The 21,627-nt window shown below is 43.1% G+C and overlaps 1 protein-coding gene across 5 annotated transcripts in view; it reads right to left on the bottom strand.

Annotated features, from left to right (window-relative positions):
• Positions 1-2,876: 2,876 nt before the first annotated feature.
• LOC102798307 (phosphatidylinositol-binding clathrin assembly protein-like) overlaps positions 2,877-21,627 on the bottom strand; it is a 31,110-nt gene continuing 12,359 nt past the window's right edge. The window contains exons 6-22 of one of the 5 annotated variants that reach the window (XM_087846998.1): positions 21,484-21,577; positions 19,559-19,670; positions 17,848-17,954; positions 17,714-17,755; positions 15,221-15,306; positions 14,972-15,095; positions 13,983-14,113; positions 11,562-11,638; positions 8,798-8,875; positions 8,196-8,309; positions 7,142-7,243; positions 5,706-5,736; positions 5,529-5,628; positions 4,416-4,475; positions 4,073-4,174; positions 3,656-3,718; positions 2,877-3,408 (exon numbers count right to left, since the gene is read on the bottom strand). In XM_087846998.1, coding sequence (XP_087703124.1) covers positions 3,701-3,718; positions 4,073-4,174; positions 4,416-4,475; positions 5,529-5,628; positions 5,706-5,736; positions 7,142-7,243; positions 8,196-8,309; positions 8,798-8,875; positions 11,562-11,638; positions 13,983-14,113; positions 14,972-15,095; positions 15,221-15,306; positions 17,714-17,755; positions 17,848-17,954; positions 19,559-19,670; positions 21,484-21,577 — 1,378 coding nt within the window. In that variant the 3' untranslated portion in view covers positions 2,877-3,408; positions 3,656-3,700. Of the gene's footprint in view, positions 3,409-3,655; positions 3,719-4,072; positions 4,175-4,415; positions 4,476-5,528; positions 5,629-5,701; positions 5,737-7,141; positions 7,274-8,195; positions 8,310-8,797; positions 8,876-11,561; positions 11,639-13,982; positions 14,114-14,971; positions 15,096-15,220; positions 15,307-17,713; positions 17,756-17,847; positions 17,955-19,558; positions 19,671-21,483; positions 21,578-21,627 lie in introns of those variants that run through there. The other 4 variants (XM_087846997.1, XM_087846995.1, XM_087846996.1 and 1 more) reach the window with 4 other exon arrangements.

Consider the following 21,627-nt stretch of genomic DNA (forward strand, 5'->3'; position numbering starts at 1 on the left):
AAACAGCCCAGCACTGCTCCCGACGAAGGGAAAACCAATCCTGCAGGGAGACCTACCTCGGCACTTGTGCAGGTGAAGCCAAAGGGAAGATTTGCTTCACCATATTTTCTAGTCTTTGGCTTAGAATGAAGTCGGTTTGGAAACATATTCAGCGATGCTTCATCTCCTGCTTTGCGTTTGTGTGGTGCCCCGTGCTGGCAGTGTCCAAGCGTTTTGGGTTTTTTTTCCCTTTTCATACCACCCCCCACCGCAATAGCTCTGTGCCGCCCCTAGGGGGCGGGCCTCACACTTTGGGAAGCTCTGTTGTGGGGAACCAGTTCTCAGTTTGGTTTTGGGACACAGACACGCTGTATACAATTGCTACCATTTAATTTAAGTGTTTTAAAATCATTGTTTCAGTATAAGTGCATCAAAGTCAGCATTAGGTCAGAGGAGCTGATTTTGGAGGCGGTTCAGTTTTTGCAATTAAAGTTTAAATTGTGGATATTCACTTTTTAACCTTTTGTGAATAGTAAAAGGTTTTAATCTGAGTGTTCTTCTTTACTAGTGCAAACTGATCTTGAGGTTATTCTAGCACTTTAATTATAACATTTCCTAGAGACCTACTACTATCGAGGCCTCTAAAATCAACCCAGAAATTAAAGTGCCACGATCAGTAGGTGAGCTACGTTAACAAGTGGGACTGACAGGATTTGACCTGCAAGGTTACTCAGATTTTTGCTTATTTCATCAGTGTTGGTACTGGGTGAATCCCTTCACCCACACCGGCTCCATTCAGACTGTGCATTCCCTACTGGGGAAGACCCACAGGATCTGAAATTAGCACCTTTGTTTTAAAATCAGAGAGCCAAACCAAACTTCCTGTATAGGGGTCGAGGCCCTACAGATTCTTGACCTAAAACGTCTTTAAACACATGATTTTGCCTCAGAAATAAATCCTCTCTCACTGAAGATCATCATCCATCTGGCACGCCCGATATATCAGGACACATTTTTAAAGAACAGGGGAAATGAAATAAGGGTCACCATCTTTGTAAGGCTCATATTAAATTTATCATGAAAGTCAGTGTCTTACAAACACACACGGATCTTTCTGCTGCTGCAGCTCGACTCAGAGGAAGTGGCAGGAAAACAAAGACTCTTCTTATTACTAATGGAGCTGCTCTGCCAAGCAGGATGCAGCGTTCGAGGTCTGTGTGCTGAGATGCTGCACCTGTGGTTCAGCAGCAGACGCCACCACAGCCATGAAGGCTGAACTCTGCACAAGCTCAGCGCCTACAAATTCTGACTGTCTCTTGCTCTCACACACAATATCATCTCAGCTGCCATTAGGCAAGAATATATATATATACATCTCAATTTGCCCTTAGGTCATTAAAACCCCATTACTATTACTCAAAACAGATCACATTTTCCTATAGACCCTATTAATTGGAGGTGGGAATCACCATACATCCCTCGATACGATATTATTACAATTTTTAAAAATATTTTGCGATATTCAGATTCTGTACATAAAGGTAAACTTTATCAATATTCATTTTCTCTAATATCAAAGTCTCACACTCAGTCTTTCTCTCATTTCAGTTTGATTGTTGACAAACTGAACGGTTTGTATTACAGTCTAGTCCAACTTAACTGAACAACCATCTGGTACAATTATAGCTATTCTGAACTATGCAGTTTATGAAAACTATGCAGCCCCTTCAGCAACTGAAGAATTTGAAAGTAAATTAAAACAAAATATAATTTTACATTAAATAAAAAAGTTTTAAACTTAATTAAAATAAAACATGTCTTAAATTAAAATAAGTAAACTGTCATGTTTATTGCTGCCAAAAACAAGTGAAACACATTTGGACAGTGAAGGAATGTCAGGATTCTTGCTCAGAAAAAGGATCAACATGCTCTGAAGTCAGAGCACAAAAACCTTTTTTGTAACAAAATATCGATTTCTGCTGTCCCTGTATCCATACATTATTAGCAAACAAAATATCACCATGCTACACAGTATCCATTTTCCCCCCACCCCTATTATTAATTTATGTTCTCTGTAAAGGATCACAAAAAACGTCAAAAACACTGTTACTGTTATGATGCACGATGTGTTGATAAACCACTAGTTTGTTTGTTCCCAGTATTTGTTCATTTGAAGTCTGAATGTTGGATAGAAAGAGCTCGTGTGAATGAGGCGTTTTGAGTAAAGTGGTTTGAGTTCTCCGAGTAGACGAGCGCTGTATAAGAAGCAGTCAACGCTCCTGTCCAATCACATTAATGCAGCTCTGCAGCATCACTGTTGGACACAGTGAACGAACTGGAACATTAACGGCAGCTCAAAATGGGACAAAGACGACAGAGAAGCTGCACAAGTGTGGAAATATGTACTTTATAATCTGAGTGACAAAGCTAATGCAGTCATGTTTAAACAGTCTTTCATACCTGCAACCACCCATCCTGTGACTGGCAGCATGACGTCTACATACACAGAGCACTGATCAACAGCTACTCTATGTCTCTACCCACACCCACCCACACAGACACACCCACCTGTAAGAGTAAATGTCAAGCATCAAAAGCATAAATGAGTATTCAGTGCAACACTGTCCTGATGACTACATGCAGAATGATGGTCAAACAGCAGACTCATAGAAACTGAGTCCAGTGGTTTGCTGGTACTAATGAATGATCACGTTAACATCTCAGTGTTTCTGAGCCACACAACCAGAATACAAAGACGATTTAGTGACATCAAACATCTCTTTATATTAACTTCTTTTGTTTTTTAAATAATCTCAATCACACAAAATCCAATCAAGAATAATGATGAACCTGAAGACGCTCCCTAACAGGTCAGAGAGCAGTTTTTGTTTTTACTCAGTCTGTGGGAATTATAAATAAATACAAACAACACACAAACTACTGCAAACAAGATATCATAACAGGAGTTTGCTTGTTTTGCTAACATGAGGATGCTTAAAGAGGTTAATCATAAACAATCATTGAAAGAATCGACTCTCCCAGCCTCGCCTGGACAGGAGAACGAAACAGACAAATCAAACAGCAGGAGGCGTGGCCACAAAGCAGCGTGATTTTCCCCGCCAGATAAAGCAGTGATATCAAAAAGCTCTTCCTATGGAGGTTGAGTTTCTCTTAATCAAAGACATAGTCAGGAAATGTCCTGTTTGCATGGTTTGAAATGGCAGCAAGCACGATTCTCTCCTTTCACGACTTGGATTTAATCAGAGAGGCACAACAGCCACTCCAAGTCACTGAGATCTTATTCAAGACGTCTTTTTCTGAGCCGTTCGTTCTCAGAGAGGCGAGTTCATTAGAAGCAAACAGGAAGTTTGCTGTGAATCATCCTCAGATGTGAACGACGCCCCCTCTGGCTGGTTACATGAACTGCATCTGGAAGGATGTGAAACGAGAACAGAGCAGAATTTAAGAAAACACCATCCAAACACAGCGATGTGAGTGCAGGAGGATTCACCTGCTTTTACTGGTGAACACTGGAAAGATTAACATGTAGGGTCCACTGTGGGAGTGGATTTTACACCTGTTCCTATCTGGACACAGGATTTAAGAAGACTTATGTTCAGATGGTGTAATGGAACAAAAAGCTTATATGTGTGTGTGAGACATGCATTATAATCACCAATAACTTAATGAAAATACAGCCATGCAGCATGCTGAGCGTCAGTCACTGAAGTGATTCAGTCTGAGAAACAACAAACACAAACGCATCGCAAAATTACCTGAAGACTTTTTCCCTTTTATATGTTACTAACTGTCTGCAGGATTAGTAACACAAACTCTTGTGTGTTGACAATGCAGCCAAAGTTTAAAACAATCTATTACAAACCAAATTTGCAGCTAAAGTACAAACAAACTGCAGCGCATGTAGCACGTCTGTGCTTCATCATGGTTTAAAGGAGACGTGGCAAACAGTCCAGCCACGTGTTGACTACAACAACCCGCTCTGCTTAATCGACCTCTTGAACTTAATAATTATAGTAACATTGTGGACACTGATGCAGACGAGTCGTATCCTGTAGACGCAGACATCAGTTACCTGAGCACCAGGATTGGGCCCAAAGGGGTTGGGTGACCTCATCACAGGCTGAGTATACATCATAGCAGGCTGTGTGATCATCATGGAGCCCATTCGGGGAGGCTGATGGGGAAAAGAAATGATATGTAAGTATTAATTTTCATTCATTCATCCAGTCATCATGTAAATTAATCGACTCTGATAAACAAAGCCAGCTGTCCTCACATTTTCACAGATTTCTTCCCTCTAGGAAAAGATAAAAGCACTAAAATCATCTTCAATGAGACGATAAATTCTCAGACTCAGTCATTACTGCTCACTGTGAAATGGTCCCTGCCTCAAAGTGTGCGAGCAGCAGACTTACCATTGCGTATGCCAACATGCCCGCTGGTGTGGCTGCAGGGAACGCCACAGCAGATGGCGCCTGCAGTGAGACACAAACAGATGATCATCTCTCTGTAACGAGGACATCAGCAGGCAGTGAAGTCCTCGTCCAGCACAGACAGTCGCTCACTTCACACTGACCCGTCTCACATATATTACTGATGACGTTGACAAATATTTATGGTGATTTAGGAAAACTGGCTTATTACAAATGCATGCTGGAGCCTGAAGCACATGAAGCAGGACACAGCTGAGCACAGTGCATGAACTCACCAGGCTGAGCTGCTGATTTTATTCTGTTGAACAGTTACGCTTTATTCTCCGTTACAGGAACTAAACGTTGATTTTCTGTGTCGCCACAAACATCAAATATGATGAAGATGTTTCAGGTGTGAGCATTTAAACAGGCATGTTCCCTGGATCACCAGTATAGTGATGGACGTGTTTAGTAACTACTGTTTTGTGACGACTTTTACGTTTGATTTTTAAGATCTATTTCAATAAAATTTAAAGTTAAAAATATACATATACATATATATATATATATATATATATATAGTTAATTATAGCTTATAATTAGGCTCTGGAGCTGTGGACGTTTCAGTGTTTTTGTTTTGAGGTCTGAACAGTGTCTGTAGGACAAACACGGAGACTAGTTAGGAAAAAGAAGAAAAACTAGAATTTGTACTTCCAGGAGAGATCGCAGTGGGATTGTTGCTCCCAGCGAACTCGGGACTGCAGCTTCTGGAGTCTGAGTGTGTCAGTGTGTGTGTGTGTCTGAGTGTGTCTGTGTGAGTCTGAGTGTGTCAGTGTGTACTGGTTGTGCGTGCTCATATGCAATAACCTGATCTAGACCATCACAGTTTGATGAACACTAAGTAGATTTTATCAACGACGTCACAACAACGAGCTCCTGGTCCGTCAGCACTCAGTTTATTGGCTCCTTTCTTCACGACATCAGTTGGTAAATACCAGGTTGTTGCTCTCCAGCACATCCATCCATTTCCTTTCTTATGGCTTATTCTACTGTCACCTCTTTATAACGAAGCCATTCAAACATGTGATGCAGGTTGAGCAGGAGCAGCAGCCTCACCATGGTTGCAGGGTTCCAGGTGGTGGAAGGAGCTGTGTTGGGCAGCCAGTTAGTTCCTCCAGTCAGCTTCTTCTCATCCGACTGATTCCAGTGAAGATCACTATAGAGAGAAAGAGCTCGTCAGGTTTATCAGCATTACCAGGGAAGTTAAGTTCAACACGACTGAAGTGCACTTACTTCTTCGCTCTGCCGTTCCCAATTCCAAGATCTGAAGAAAACAAAGTCAAATAATGAATGTATAGCATGAAACCATTTTATTCATCTATTTGTTTTTAAATAGTTTTTATGGGGAAAAGCTGATGTTACAGTCTTCAAACCTTTACAATGACATGCTTTAACTTAAAAAAGGGGGAAAGTACAGCCAAAAGGAAATGTAAGGAGTGAACATAGCAAAGACCTGGCTGATCAGATTTGACCCAGAGGTAAAGTGATCTGTGTGTGTGTGGTCTGCTACTTTTACAGCTGTGGTCTAAACTGACATCTTTTTAGGTATACTGCTGCTAGGGCTGGGCGATATGGCCTAAAATTCATATCGTGATATAATTTGAAGCACGTGCGGTAACGATATATATCGCGATATATTCTTTTCTTCTGTATAACGTATTTTCCACACTATAAGGCGCACTTACAATCCTTTAATTTTCTCAAAAAGTCAAACAAATACTGAGTTAAAAACGGTCTAAATTCTTTCATCTTTAATAAAATCATCAGTGTTGCTGCTTATCAGGTGTAACAATGACGTTTAACATCCATGAAAACAGAATTTATTAAATTTAACGGAGTTAGAAGTTAGCAGGAAGTTAGCTCGCTAGCTTCCACCTAAACATGATATAGCATGTTCTGACTGAGAGATTTCTGAAAGAATTCAAACGTACAGCTCTGCTGTCACTTCCAACATAAATGAAGACAGAAAACTAAACAGCAGTGACGTTTGTAGGGTTACTGAAGTTGGACTAGCTGGTAGATAATGTTGTGCTACGTGACTGCTAGCGACACAGCTATGTTAGCATAACATTAGCACAGTGAAGCTGGAGGATGAACGCTAACTTTTTTCCACTCGATAAAAGTTAACGTGACGGATTCTGATGGTCAGGGACAAATGCAATCGCAGAGCAGGATGCTGTAAACGGACCAAACTTCAGTCAGGAGAACAACTGAGATAATTCATCCACAATACGAGGTTAGTCATTAATATACTGCAACAACATTGGAATAGAGCAGCTGTGATAGAATTCAACATTAATGAATCAATGTTACGGAAGTGGAGTTCAGAAAACATCCAGAGACAAACACTGAAAATTCAGACTTCTGGAAAAGTCTCAGGAGCCGAGTTAAGATCAGTTAAGACTGTAAATGTGAGCTTGAGCTGGGAGCAGTGCAGAAGAACAAGTAGAGGAAACGTAGCTAATGCTGTCTACAATATATGTACGAGGTATTTTTATTCATCCAGCATCATCCAGTATGAGTCACAACGGTAGGATAACTGATATTAGAAAAACATCTTTCACTCTTTATCTGGGTTGGATACGTTGATCTTTACAGCAATGTGTGTAATTTAACTATATTCTGAATTCTTGGGGAAAACAAGCAGACGTAAAAGGAGAAAAACTTACTGCCAACAAGATTAGCGAGTGATGAATCCAGATCATCACATACCAGCTTGGGGTGGGGCTGCTGGCCGTTTAAAGCCATGCGCTGATGTGGTGAGGATACCACTGTAGGTTTGAGGATGCCACCTAAAACATCTTAATCAAATTGGAGCAGGACAAAGGGAAAGGAAGGTAAGGGAGGGGTGACAGGTTGGGGGGCCAAGAACAGGTAACGATGACATAGTAAAGCAAAGACACGAGGTGTACAAACGCACACAAACAGAAAGAGAGAGGGCGCTGAGTCAGGATGAGGCAAGAAGCAGGGACCTTAAAAAATGATCAAGACAGAATAATGTGTTGATCCAACTCACCCACACATGCAGGACGGGTGTTTGACCCAGGACGGGGAAAGAAGGATGGGGGTGATGGTGGAGGTCGTGAGCACAACGAGGGTGAAAATGATTCAATTTACAAACATTATTCTTGACACGTTAATGATGACAAACTGGTAAAGCTGAGGCTTAGTGTGAGTAGTTATTAACCTCATCAAATGCCCGCCGCAGTGGCACGTGGCTCAATACTGGGACCAGTGCTTCTAGTTACAACAATGACACTGCAGCACTGGTTACAACGTACATGTTGCTTTTCATTTTTGATGTAAAACATAGACAACACACACGCTACAGGTAAACATGTTTACGACAGCAGCACACGACACAAAAGTAGACATTTGTGTCATATTTTCACCAAGTCCTGTCTGTGAAGTCGTTACTCTACTGTAATGAGCTCAGTGAACTCATGTCATGTTAAAAATGTGAGTCGCCCATTAAAGAAACTGACACTGATCTCTCTCATTTGTCTAAGCAGGGAAAAATATTTCCACCAAAAACTTGATCACTCACTGATTCTACAACATTACCCACTACACTATGGTTTTAGGATCTTAATCGCAAAGATCAGTTTCATTGTCCACAGAATACCCAGCAGGTGAGACGAGTACTGCAGACATCACAGATTTATATTTCTAAAAGCACTACTGACATGAAATTCTCTCCAGATGATACGATACAAAACCTACCTGTGGAATCCAAGTTGTTGGCATTAGTGTTGTTGCCAAACACGGAGTCAAATTCTGCATTGATGCCTCGCAGCTTCTGTGGCTGCTGAGGAGCCGGGGAGGCCGTGAACCCTGCTGAGGAAAAACACTAAACTCTATCAAAAACATTAATGATTCCATCTGGTGACGATCAACATGCACAACTATCACACTGACAGTTTAAAAGTACTAATACATTAACGCACATGTGCTTATGAACCATATGTTAATATCACGTTTGGGCTCACAGCGGATTCTAACCCTGCTCTGAATTTTCCACACTTCATCATACTCGCTGTTACTGTGCTATTTATAGTGTTTCACTGGACTGCATCTACTTGTCATCACAGGCTAAAGCCCCAAAGCAGAGCCCAGGGGAGGGGGAGGAGTCTCGTTCATCTCATATTACTTTAATCACAGCGCACTGAAATGTTGTCCAGTAGTCCAAAATCACATTGCCCACCCAAACTTTACATTTCTTTACATTTCTTATATTGTGCAATTACCAGCTGACACATGAGTTTCTTGGATAAATGTCTCAGGATGAATGAGTGAGCTGTAACACTGTAACAGGCTGAGCTTACCTGTGAACAGACCAGCTGCAGCAGACTCAGAGTGGAACAGAGCAGCGGTGCTGGACGGGCACGGCCCACAGAAAGAGTCTGACTCACAGCAGCAGCAGCACACATGCAATAAGAGAAGATGAAGAAGATATGAGATCAGGAAAAATACATCAATGAAAGAACAGTGAGAGCACCAAGCAGCCGCTCCAGGCATCTCCTACAGCAGCGGTCCCCGACCCCCGGGCCGGCACCGGTCCATGTTTGGTACCAGGCCGCGAGAGTTGAGGCTCGGGTGTGAAATTCATGGTTTTAATTTATAGTTTGATCTCTAAAAATAAATAAGATCATCATAAATAACTTCACATGTTCAAAGAGGAGTAGGATATGCATCACGTTAAGCCCCAAGCAGCTGGTCTAAATATGATACATGTCTGTTAAGAGCTTTACTTACTAAGTAAGAAAAGTATAACTAAGAAATGGTCCGACCTTGTCATTATGGTGGGAAATTACGCTAGAGATTTATAGGATGGAGGAGGTAACAGCTCATGTCAATGACAGGGTGGGTTGGTTCCATTCGTGTTGGGATAAGTGGGTCCTATATTCAATTTCAATTCAATTTTATTTATATAGCGCCAAATCACAACAAATGTCGCCTCAAGGCGCTTCATATATATATATATATGCCAATACCCATAAGCCGAATCTTCTTTTCAGAGCTTGAAACCACCAACCGAGCTAACTGGTCACTCCCGACTGTTTTTTTCCTTCTTTTTCCTTTTTCTTTCGTTTTGTTTTGTTTTCCCTTGTAAATTGTGTTGATTAATGCCTGTAATCACCTTCGTGAAGTAATAGTTTAGAAATAAAGAATTGAAACAAGCCCCAAGCAGCTTTCAATAATAATGTAGTTCCCACACCACGAACAGTTGACAGTTAACACTTCACAGGTGGTATCCTGTCACGGTACCACAGATCCTGTTCTTTCACAGTCTGGATGCTTACGCACTTTATAAACCTGTGTTTGTGAACACATGAATGAATATATCTGGATGGGTGCTTTTGGTAACGTAGTAGCCCTGTTAGTCCGTGGTGTAGCGCTGCCTCTTCCCTATGCTAGCTGGGATAGGCTGCCCTGCAATCCTGATGAGGATAAATATACTGTAGCTGTCTCTCACACAGGCAGTCACCTCACAGACACACAGGAGGACAAACTACAAACACAAGGGTTGTAAAAGCAGTTTTATATAAATTATTGCTGTTTGGGGAACTGCAGTCATGTTCTTGTGAGCTGTGCGACTCGCTATGACAGACAAATGCATCTGAAAGGAAACACAACTTTAAAACATGATTTCTTCTTCGTCCTGATTGTAATAATCTTGCATGTGTCCACTAATGTTACCATCTATTCCATTTACAATCATCAGGAAACCAACAGTGAGCTCCACATCCCCCTCGCTGTGTTTCACTTCAGCAGCAGTGGTGATGTCGACATGCTGATTCAGCGTTTTCAGCGTTTTCAGCGGGAGAAACGGAAACATGCTGTGATTGCAGCAACTCTGTGAATGGTACTCATGGCCATTGATCAGTGGTTGTTGAATGTTTATAATTATGATGAAGGTGACCTCACAGCCCATGGCTCCTTCACTGGGCTGGTTTCAGTCAGTATGTAAACGTCCTGCTTATAAACCTGCAGTCAGCTGAGACTGAAGACGTCCAGATGAACAGGATCAACTTTTGGGGATTTACTTAGCTGGATGATCGAGCATCAGGACGATGTGACCCATATAATTATCTCAGGGATTAATAAAATATTCTGACATTTCTCAAAGAGTTTTACTCTATAAATCACAGACAAACTCTCTCAGCTTGTGCTCAGTTCCTCTCGTCTAAATTCATGGTCAAAGGTAAATATGAAAACTGTACTTATAGTACTTATTGGGGCGACCGTGGCTCAGGGGGTTGGGAAGCGCATCTGTAACCGGAAGGTTGCCGGTCCCCGGGCTCTCTGTCCTGGTCGTTGTGTCCTTGGGCAAGACACTTTACCTACCGCTATATAAATCCAATCCATTATTATTATTAGAGTTTTTGTATCAAACTGAGCACTCAAAGCACATTTTACTACAGAAGCCTTTTAAACCACTGAAACTCAAACATTCATTCAATGTTTGAAAGTATTTTTCTAACAATCACACTCTGATGTATACGTCAGGACGTACAGATGTGTACACCGCTGTACAGATGTGTGCACCGCTGTACGTGCTGAGCCACACCAGTGGTGATGTTTAGAATATCAGTACAGGATAGTTGGACAGTGTGTGCTTATTATCTATTATTGTGCGATCTAATGTACAATATAAAGCGCCTTGAGGCGACTTTTGTTGTGATTTGGCGCTATATAAATAAAATTGAATTGAATTGAACTGAATTGGTGGCTGTAGCTCAGGTGGCAGAGCGGGTCAGCCACTAACCAGAAGGTCGGTGGTTCAATCCCAGGCTGCTCCAGTCTGCATGCCAAATATCCTTGGGCAAGATACTGACCCCATGTTGCTCTCCGATGCGTCCATCGGAGTGTGAATGTTAGATACTCAGCACTTAAGCTTAGAAGTGCTTGTGTGATTGGGTGAATGAATTAGCTGTATAAAGCGCTTTGAGTGCTCGGACAGAGTAGAAAAGCGCTATATAAGAACCAGTCCATTTACCATTTACCAATTGAATTATAACTGTGTGACATGTCTTAATGTGGTGACTGTGTAGGCTGAAGTGTTTCCAGTCACAAAGGTGTCCTCACCTCCCCATATGTTGGTGGAGAGAGGCTGCTGGAAGGTCGGCTGGAGGTCCAGTAGGTCACTGGCTGCGCTGAAGGTGCTGCAGAGAACGAGCAGGAAAACCAGTTAATGAAATAAATAAAAACAATCATCCACTTCCTGAGGAAAAGTTACATTTTCTGTTAAAACTGTGTGTGAGTTTGTGTTTATTGCCATATGCACAAGTGGTTACGCAGAGCAATGAAATTCTTACTTTGCAACTCTTCACACAGCTAAACAACTAAAATATCTAATATCTAAAGTAAGAATAAACTGAACTCTGAGAATAAAGTAAAACAGCACGTGTAGCTGATGTGTGGGTGTAGTCAGAATTTAAAGTGTGCTGTCGCGCTGTCACGGGGTAACATATACAGGATATGCAATATTAAAACTGTTTTATTGTATGAAGTTGTGAGAGTTTCTGTCTCTGCCCGGGTCAGGGCCCGCCCTCATCAACCTTCCTGTAACCATCACAGAGACATCTAACAAACGTCTGCAGTAAGAAGAGCTGGAGAACACCGAGCCCTGATAAGATTCACTCCTATTGGCTAAAGACGCTGACGGTACAAATGAACCAGCTGCTGTGGGACGAGGATGCTAGCTGAAGGCCGGACTGTCCTGTCCCATCAAACTACCAACAATAATCCTCCTCAGTACCACAGCTGCTGTCAGGCATCAGGCTGGGTAAGATAAACAGGCACATGGATCAACACATGAGTGAGGCACTGAGAGGAACTGGCAGGAAGACCAGAGGGGTAAAACATCAGCTTCTGAGAGACAGAAGACCAGACTGACCAACGCGTCCATCGCCTGGACGAACTACAACAAAGCCTGGGGAGGCTGGCCAACATAGATGGCGCCCATGTTCTAATCATGTCTCCGTATTGACTACGCCACTGGTTCCAGGGAGGTTGGAGGGTCAGCCCTTCACATGTGTCACAGGGCTTCACAGCCCGGCCCCATGAATGGAGAAACCAGGGAATTGAACCTGGCCTTCCTGGAGCGATTCGTGGAGCGGGAATGGCGGAGTGCGTCCGCTGCAACCAGCTGAAGAACCGTGACATCAACATTAGGCTGGCCAAGGAGCACCTGTCAGCGCAGCCAGGGGCCCTGCTAGAGCGGGAGTCAGCCGGTCAAAGCCCTGAGGAGGTGCCACATGTCCCCGACTCAACCAGCTCAGCAGAGCACCAACTAACCAGTCTGCGAGTCCCAGAGGCTACGGACATCGCACCCCGCTCACTGGGAGCTGCATGAGCTTTGAGGCAGGAGTGGTGAAGTGTGGGCGGACACTACTGCAGAGAACGCCCACGTACAGAGGTAGAGCAGCCCTTCATCACCCCCCCATGGTCCAGGAGAGATACACAGTCCTCCAGTAAGGAGCCATGGGGCTGTAGATGCCTCGCCACCAGTAGAAGTTAAATATGGGGCAAATATAGACTCAAGGCTGCAGTTAGAGACAGAAACAGATTAGTGCAGGTTCAGCTGGTCAGTGGGGCTTGTGTAGGGTTGTGCTTGTCTGTGCTGAGCTCAGCAGTGACGGCAGGTCGTCCGATACTGACTCTGTGTCTCCATTGTGATGACCGTGGCACAGGATGTTGCTGCAAAAGCATTTTGCAGGTTTGCTCTGTCCCTGCCTGGTTGCACCACACTGACCATAAGAGACAAACAGTCAGATGCTGTGCTGGAGATGGCAACAACAGAAGAGTCACAGTGTGTGGTGTAGCCCCATCGTCTCTGTGGTGAAGGAAGATGTGTCTTCACAGTGTGGACTCAACGTGAATGAGGAGTCACAGTACGGCAGTCGAAGAGCTCCTGGAGGGGTGAGGTGCTGCTTGATCACAATGCTGGAATAAACCGAGGGCAGATTCCCTCGTCTTCTCCACACCGCGTGGACTGTAGCAGTTCGTCATACGTTCGGCTTATTTGGAGCCCTTTCCAGTGCCTCATGGACCAATCCGAAAGCTGCATGTGCCACCACCTATCTGGATGAAGCATCCATAGTGATACTTGGATGAAGACTATGCAGCGAATAGCCGCAGTGCTGGAGTCCTTGTGGTGGGTGGGCTTCATGGCCAACCTGAGTAAGCGTGGGGCTGGATGGAGTTACAATATCTGGGGTCCTACATGGGGGGCAGGTGGGCCCTCAGATTGAGAAAGAAGTGACTCGAATCCATCAAATTCTGCCTCCCAAGACCAAAACACCAAAGAGGTGGGCGGTTCTTGGGTTGGTTGGCTTTTGGTAGCTGTTTGTAATGAACTTCCCCCTCTGCCCAGCCCCTGACTGGGATTAAGGCGTTAGGGGACCACCCCCCCCTCATGGTGTGTGATTGTATGACATTAAGTTATTTTGTGGAGATTGTTTTATTTTCCTGGTTATAAAAGTAGGAGACAGGTAATGTCCTCACCTGCTGGTCGAGTTGGTGGTTGAGAAGGGGTCAAGAACAGGGGCGGAGTCTATGGTCCCATCCAGAGAGACGGGGGAGGAGTCTGTGGTCGCTGTAGTGGGGGTCTTTTGGAGCTCTTTCAGACGCTGTTCCTGAAATCATCATGAGTGTTAGCAACATAAGCTAATCTGGATCCAAACACAGTTTGTCTTTGCAGGGTTTCTTTTGAAGGATGTGAGAGACGCAGCCCAGGAGAGCCAAACTACTTCTAACCTATAACATCGCAGATATGCATCACATGTCCTCCCTATAAACGACACCACGATGACGAAATGGGAACAAAACAATTTAAACATGTTTTTGATGATGAAACAAGAATGATCTTTCTTTTTTAAAACAGCACAAGTAAAATTTGGTGTTTGTTTCACCCAATAACACTTTGTTGTGTGTAAGTGCAAAGTATTTTTAATTAAGTCATAAGCAAAACAAAAACAAACAAAATATCATGTTTTTGTGCACTTGTTGAAACCTGCAACCATCTCACCTGCAGAGTGAACTTTCTAACATCACAACATCAAATGTTAATATTTAATTTGTCAGTTTCATTTGAGATCAGTTCTTTTGCCACACACATAATATTTGCTTTGCTAATTGTTTTTGCACATCTACCTGCTGTTACCCTAATTATACCTCTACAGCTGTGGTGTGTCGTGATGCTGACAGTCACAGAGAGACGCCCCATCACAAACACAACCAGGACTGAATGACTAATAATAAGACAATAATTTCCATAATTTCCTCAGCAGGTAATAACGTACTACTACTGGTATACTACCAGACTCCCAGTACAGGCAAAGCTACCAAACTGGGTCGCTGCTGCAGACGAACCCAAAGCAACTTTCTCCCAACGTCTGAACTACACAATGTCAGCGTTACACAACATGCTTACAGATGTTGCTCCTCACGTGCATCGAGGAGAAGAGAATCTAAGAAGTGCGGCTGAAACGTACTTTCAGGGCTTTGAGGCGAGCCTGCTCTTCCTCCAGGGCAGCCTGCTTTTCTCTCTCGTCCACTTTGGAGAAAGACATGCCGGTGTTGGCCAGGGAAGAGACGGCACTGGAGAGGGTGCTCGCTCTGAATCACGGGACAAACAGGAGAGGAAGAAGAAGACTAGCATGCATAATGCTTTGTGATCTCAGTCAGTGCAGAGCCATCAAATCGCTGAAGCAAACGCTGCAGGGACCAGGAAACAGACCTACCTGCTGGCTGCTGTTGAATCTTTGACTTTCTTTCCCTCTAAAGACGCCAAGTGCTGCTCCAGGGCCTCCAGCAGACTGCTTGGGGCCTAACATGAATGTCATGACACATATTCAATTTCAAATGCTGAAGAAAACCTGACAGGATGTTGTGTAGAGGAAATAAAAGCATGAAAACAAGCAGAGTAATTGCCAAGAGTCCACAAACAGCTTCAAATACAGAGATGAAGAGAAAAGCCAGATACTTACACACACTGTAAACTGAAGAAAGAGAAACAGAAGAAAGGAGAAATACAGGAAATAAAGGTGGCCAAGATATTAGGAACACATGTGCAGCAAAGCCAGCATACTGTCATTTAATGCAGGTGCAGAAAGAAAACCTGCAAATATGCTACATTTAAACATAAGTTTGGTCTGATATGCAATATGACAGCCTGGATTCACACCGTTACTTCCTGCATGACATGCTTTCATGAGTGGGTGTGGCCTGTCTGTAAGTGCAGCACTAGGACTGGGCGATAGACTGAGTTTCTAAAAAATATCAATATAATAATAATAATAATAATAATAATAATGATTGCATTTATATAGCGCTTTACAATTCCACTATTCATTCACTCTCACATTCACAGGCAGCTACAGTTGTAGCCACAGCTGCCCTGGGGCAGACTGACATATCGCACCACCGGCCCGTCTGACCAACACCAGCAGGCGGCAGGTGAAGTGTCTTGCCCAAGGACACAACGGACAGAGAGAGCTGGGGATCGAACCAGCAACCTTCCGGTTACAAGATGAGCTTCCCAACCCCCTGAACCACAGGGGGTATACTTTTATACGAGATATAAGATATGACAATATTATTTATATCCACATCGTTTATGTTGTGTTATAATTATACTTGTGGAGCCGCTCTCTCGTCCCCCATCGCTTCACCTGCAGGCAGCGACAGGATGGACACGGTAGCTATTGAAGCGGAGCTGGTTGGTCGAATATTTGGAGATGGTTTGGATTCAAAGTGTCAGCAGCAGAATAAAGCGTCCTGACAAAGGGTTCGAGCACTGCTCATCTTTTCCACCATTTACAACAGCGCCATAAAGCGCGTGCTGTATCTCAGAGTCCTCCCAGCCTCCTGCACCTGAAGCAAACGGCGTTATAAAACGCACACACGTGGATTATGGGAGGGGAGTGACATTACTAAAGCAGTGACCATCGCTGAAGACATGGTCTCCACTGTGGAACAGGAGAGCTTCATACAGCTGCTGAAACACCAGTTACCCAGTCAGAGATACTTTGAGAGTTACTGCCAACAATGTTTACTGAAGTTACCGAGAAGCTCGCTGCCCGGCTCCACAAAGCGTCTCACTGATGACATGTGGTCCAGCAGCACCTGTGAGCCATACATGGAAGACTGGACTGAAACCTGCCCGTCTCCAGACCACACAGCTGAGGCAGGATGCTCTCACAACCTGGCTAACGAGGCTAAACATGGGGCTTTGGTCACAGGCTTCATCTGGACACTGCTGAGTGCAATACTGAATCAGCTGATTTGAAATAAGACAGAAATATGATATCAAATGACAATCAAACTGTAGTGAGAACACACCAACGACCGTACGTCTTCCTGATTTTGTGCCAGACTAATCTGTCAACAGCATCAGGCTTCAAGGTTACAACGTTCACACCGACACTGAAAATCCTTTCACAAGCTGAAAAACACCATTACTGTATTTTATTTAATAAAGACCAATCATTTATATCCGAGTGCATCTGCATCTGCATCTGAGTGTCCATGTGACATCTCGCACACGTAGCTTTGACTGAGAACTCTGTTTTTCCTTATGGGTAGAAAAACATGTACAGATATATATTGCATAGACATTCAGCTAAAGAATATCGATACATGATTGTTGGGCCACATCGCCCAGCCCTATGCAACACATGCAACAGCAGTGGGTTAAAGCTTGTTAGCACTGAAGCTTCAGCGAGTTAGCAGCTGTGAAAGGACAATAACAGCCACATTTAATAACATGCCCACTGCTGCATCATTTACAACCATGCTGCTGAGATTGTAAACTGTGACTGCGCTCATAATGCAGCGAGTTGTCTTGAAAATGTGCCGCTCATGTATGTTAGCCTGTAACGTCTTTCTAACAACAGCACAGTGCTGCTTTGGTCACTGGCTGCTTCTTGAACCTGATCATTTTATGTTATTGTTCATTAATCTTCAGAACATCATCTGCGTGTCGTGACATCACCGTTTAACATTGGAGTGAAATTTCACCTTCGTACATGAAACACCTGTGAAAGATTATAAACTGTATTTCCACATGTGTTTGCAAGTTTTAGTGAATTGCTCCAACTATTTTCAATTGTGGTGGCTCCACAGTTACTTTATTAATTTCTCCACCTTTTACTCAGGAAAAGCGATAATAAACAGCGCAGTGCTGAGTCATGTTATCTGCTGCACTAAACGACTGTGTTTGTGTGAAGGCTCACCTGAGACAGGTCTGGGATATCTCCTCGATCAATTCCAACTTGCTGAAGGCAAACAAACCGAAAATCAGACTGAGAAACAAGAGCCAGCTGATCTCCATGATCACACGCTCCCCGACAGGCTGAATAAGACTTACCTCTGCGACTTTGAGGAACTCGGAGATTCTTGTCATTCGTGTTAGAAACTTCTTGTAGAGGTCCAGTCCTTCTTTGCATTGAACTTTTTTCATGTCAAAGTATTTCTCTGTTAATCACACACAAAAAAGAAATTCACTTTATTTTTAGGTTTTTCTGCAGGATATATCTGAGGTGTGATCGTCAAGGATCAGGATTTGGTCCACAAAAATCAAAACACACCTTATTAACCGTCCCTGCAAGTTCTTATAACAGCAACAACAACAATAATAACTTTCTACATTCTTCTACATGCTGAATGATTTCTATTGCATTCTGTCTGCAATAGAAATCAAATCTTCTCGCATGTCTGCTCCAGAACTTCCATGAACGTGGACCTTGTAGCTGCTTTGCTTTCACTCTTCTGTCCAGTTCAAACCAGCTCGATGGCGTTTCAGTCTGTGCTGGACTCTCCGTGTTTCCAAGCTTGGCACAGCTGGACTGTTTGGGTCATTGTCCTGCTGCAGGATGAAGCTCTGAGCAGAGGGTCCTGCATGGAGCTGCAGAGCTGTGAAGCTGTTCTGGTTCAGGGAGCCTCTCACGCTATACGAGTCACCGACCCTGGATCAGCAAACAGCCCGTCACACTTCCTCCTCCATGTTTGACAGTCGATGCCACTCACTGTGGATCCGTCCTTTCACCTACTCCACAGCAAAGGTCCTGCATGATGAACCGAAGAGTTCAAATGTTGATCCATCATCCATGAAACCTTCTTGCAGTCTTCAGCAGTCCAGTGTTTCACGGCCCAGACGAGCCTCTTCGTCTCATTCTGACGTCTTCTTTCTCGCTGCAGCTCGTCCTCTTCAACCTGCAGCTCCAAGTTTCTCCTCCCAGCTGAGACTTTCTCACTACGACCACTATGAAGCTGCTTGAAGCTGTTGTCCTGTGAGCCGCCATCACACAGCTGTTAACTCTCAGGAACGTGTCTGATTCAGTCGTTGGGTCTGCAGACCTCTTCCTGTCACAGGAAGCTGGACTCACTGACACCTTGACTTCCTCTGCAGTTTCTCTGTAGGACAGACCTGCATTTATACGTGTTATGATGGTCTGTCTTCTACTGTTAATCGCCTCTTTTGCTTTTATGCAGACAGAGGGGGAAGTAATCCAGAGAGGCTGGAACAGCTGTAGGACTCAGTAGCAGCTTTCAAGGCTGGATCAACCTCCACTGTTGCACAACAGCTTTAAACTGTTATTTTTGTTCCCTGAAAAAGGACATTTTCTGAATGTGCTTTATTTTTCTGTTTGCACTCTGGAAGTTCAACACTTACCTTTGTACCATTTCAAGCTATTCATTGGATTTGAACAACTTGAATTGCAATAAATAACTGGAAAAACTGGGCTGTTATCTATTGACCAGTAGAGTATCTGGAACCATTACTTCCAGTCAACAGCTACCAAATACGAATTCAACACTAGAAACTCGTCCAGATGTTTTATCTCCCTAATCTGTCATACAATACAATAACAAGGACACCATTAAACTTCATGTCATTCAACTGCCCAATTACTTTTGTGCCTCTTAAAATAAAAATGTCTGTAATTCCTAAACATTCATCATAAAACTCTGTTAATTAAAGCTGTGTATAAATGTCTAAAATAAGGTGGAGAGCCTCATCTAGTGAAAGGTCCTGTGAAGGTAAAATAACAGGATGACAAAAAACAAGCTGTTCTTACCCAGCAGGTTGATTATGCTCTCGTTGTAGGCCGCAAACAGCCGGATCGCATCTTTAAACAGAAGCATGAAGGCTGCGTTGATCACACCGTTTGTCAGTTCATTGGCGTTGACCTAAAAGAGAGGTGCTGGTGTTAAAACATCGTGTTTAACCGTCCAGATGCTCAATCATCCAGGTAAGTAAATCAGAGTGAGTCTCTTCATTTCAACGTAGCCTGACTTCTTCAGTCTCCAAGACGTCACCTGGATGAGTGACGAAACGCTGCGTCCAGGTAAACAGAATCAACCTGCACTTATTTTATAATTGTGGCAAAACAAACTGATTCATGAACCATTTGAATTTTCTGTAAAAATGGTTGAGGAGTAACGATAATGTGTGGCGCATATGGTAAGATCGAGGCAGTGCTGCTTTTCAGACAGCAGTACTTTGTGCTGCCCAGTAAAGTTCGTCTTCGCTTCTTTCAAAACCATTTTTGCCTTAATTTGGTCTAAAACGGTAACAAAGTTAAAGCCATGTAAAGAGCGCTTATAAAACACGCCCACCACTGCGCCAACAGGCTAACAAACAAACAAGAAAAGTAGTTATAGTTACTTAACACAGTTAAAGTAACTATGTTAGCAACTGAGTTACAATATTATAAAGTAACTAATTACTAGGAAAAGTAACTATTGTGTTACTTTAAACAATGTTCATCCCTCTGTGGTCGAGGGCGTTTTTGACTACTTGTTGTTTCGCCTTTAAAAACGATTTTTCCTGCCTTGTTTTGTTTGGTACCGTTGTTTCAGCACAACCTCACACGTCTGAATTTACAGTTATTTTTTCATTTGACATACTGTATCAGCACAGCTGATCTGAAACCAGACAGAAAATATAAAATTCGAGTAGAAAAAGTTATTTTTACTGTAACAACCACGAACATGTTTAAAAATCATTCTCTTAACTGCAAAATGCAAACATAAAATGTAAGTTTTATAAACCTTTGCACAAGTTTTACAAACAACAAAGTTATTTGCAGCTATTTACCTAAAATGCAGCCAAGCTGTTATTTTATAACCATTGAAACTATTTACAGAACAATCAGCTGTTCTGCATCAAATAAGATGCCACACGATCTATTTGTGCCCCTCCCAAAAATCATTTCTGTCCACTGTGAGATAAAAAAGCACATCACAGCCTGATACCTGCAGCCTGACAGCAGCAGGTGTGTCACTGCTGCTGTCTCCACCTGCAGACAGCGTTTACACTGTAATCTGCCTTTGGTGGCTTTTTGGCAGCAGCTGTGACCTTCAGCAGTCGCCTCGTTGTTCTGACACACACAACAGCACTATCCACTACACTACACACTAAATGTCACAAATCTCTCTCTCACCGCCGTCACTCCTAAAACTCGCCCTCTTCCCAAACAACCAAATGCCATTTTTTGATTGGTCAACATGGTATATTTTCCACAAACAGGAAAGGGTGGGGTTTGGGGGGTTTTGGGGGGGTTGTTTTTGCTTGCAAGCAGAGAGGTCATTCGACGCTTCCCACAGTAAACTCCAGAGTTCGATTATTCAGGAGAAAACATAGCATATATATTTTTTATCATAACTCTGGTTTTTCAACACAATTTAAAAACGTCGACACTTGTAACACAGAAATTGATACTCTGGGTCGACATCAGCATCTTGTCGCTATGTCATCTTAAACTGGTCATGTGATTGATTTACTGCGACTGTTTTCTTCTTCCTCAGCCAATCAGTAGCACTCGTGCGATTGTTTCACAATAAGCTGATGACAGCAGTGGAAACACAGCAACATGTCCGCACCACTTCAGTAACAGTAACAGCGTTGTGACGATAGAAATAGTAATTAGATTACTGGTTACTGAAACGCTGTTATTCCATCACTGTGAGTTTGAGACGTCTGACGATGACGAGCACTCACATTGAAATCAAGCAACACGTCCATCTGAGTCTGAATGACAGAAACGGTTTTAAGGAGTTTCTCTGTGTTCATGGTTCTCATGACTCCATCAGGCCTGTGAAAGCAAAGAGAAAACATTCATTATTTAACGTACTTTAGTTTTAT

The sequence above is a fragment of the Neolamprologus brichardi genome, chromosome 10 (assembly GCF_056152115.1).
Source record: "Neolamprologus brichardi isolate AB-2024 chromosome 10, ASM5615211v1, whole genome shotgun sequence".
NCBI lineage: Eukaryota > Metazoa > Chordata > Actinopteri > Cichliformes > Cichlidae > Neolamprologus > Neolamprologus brichardi.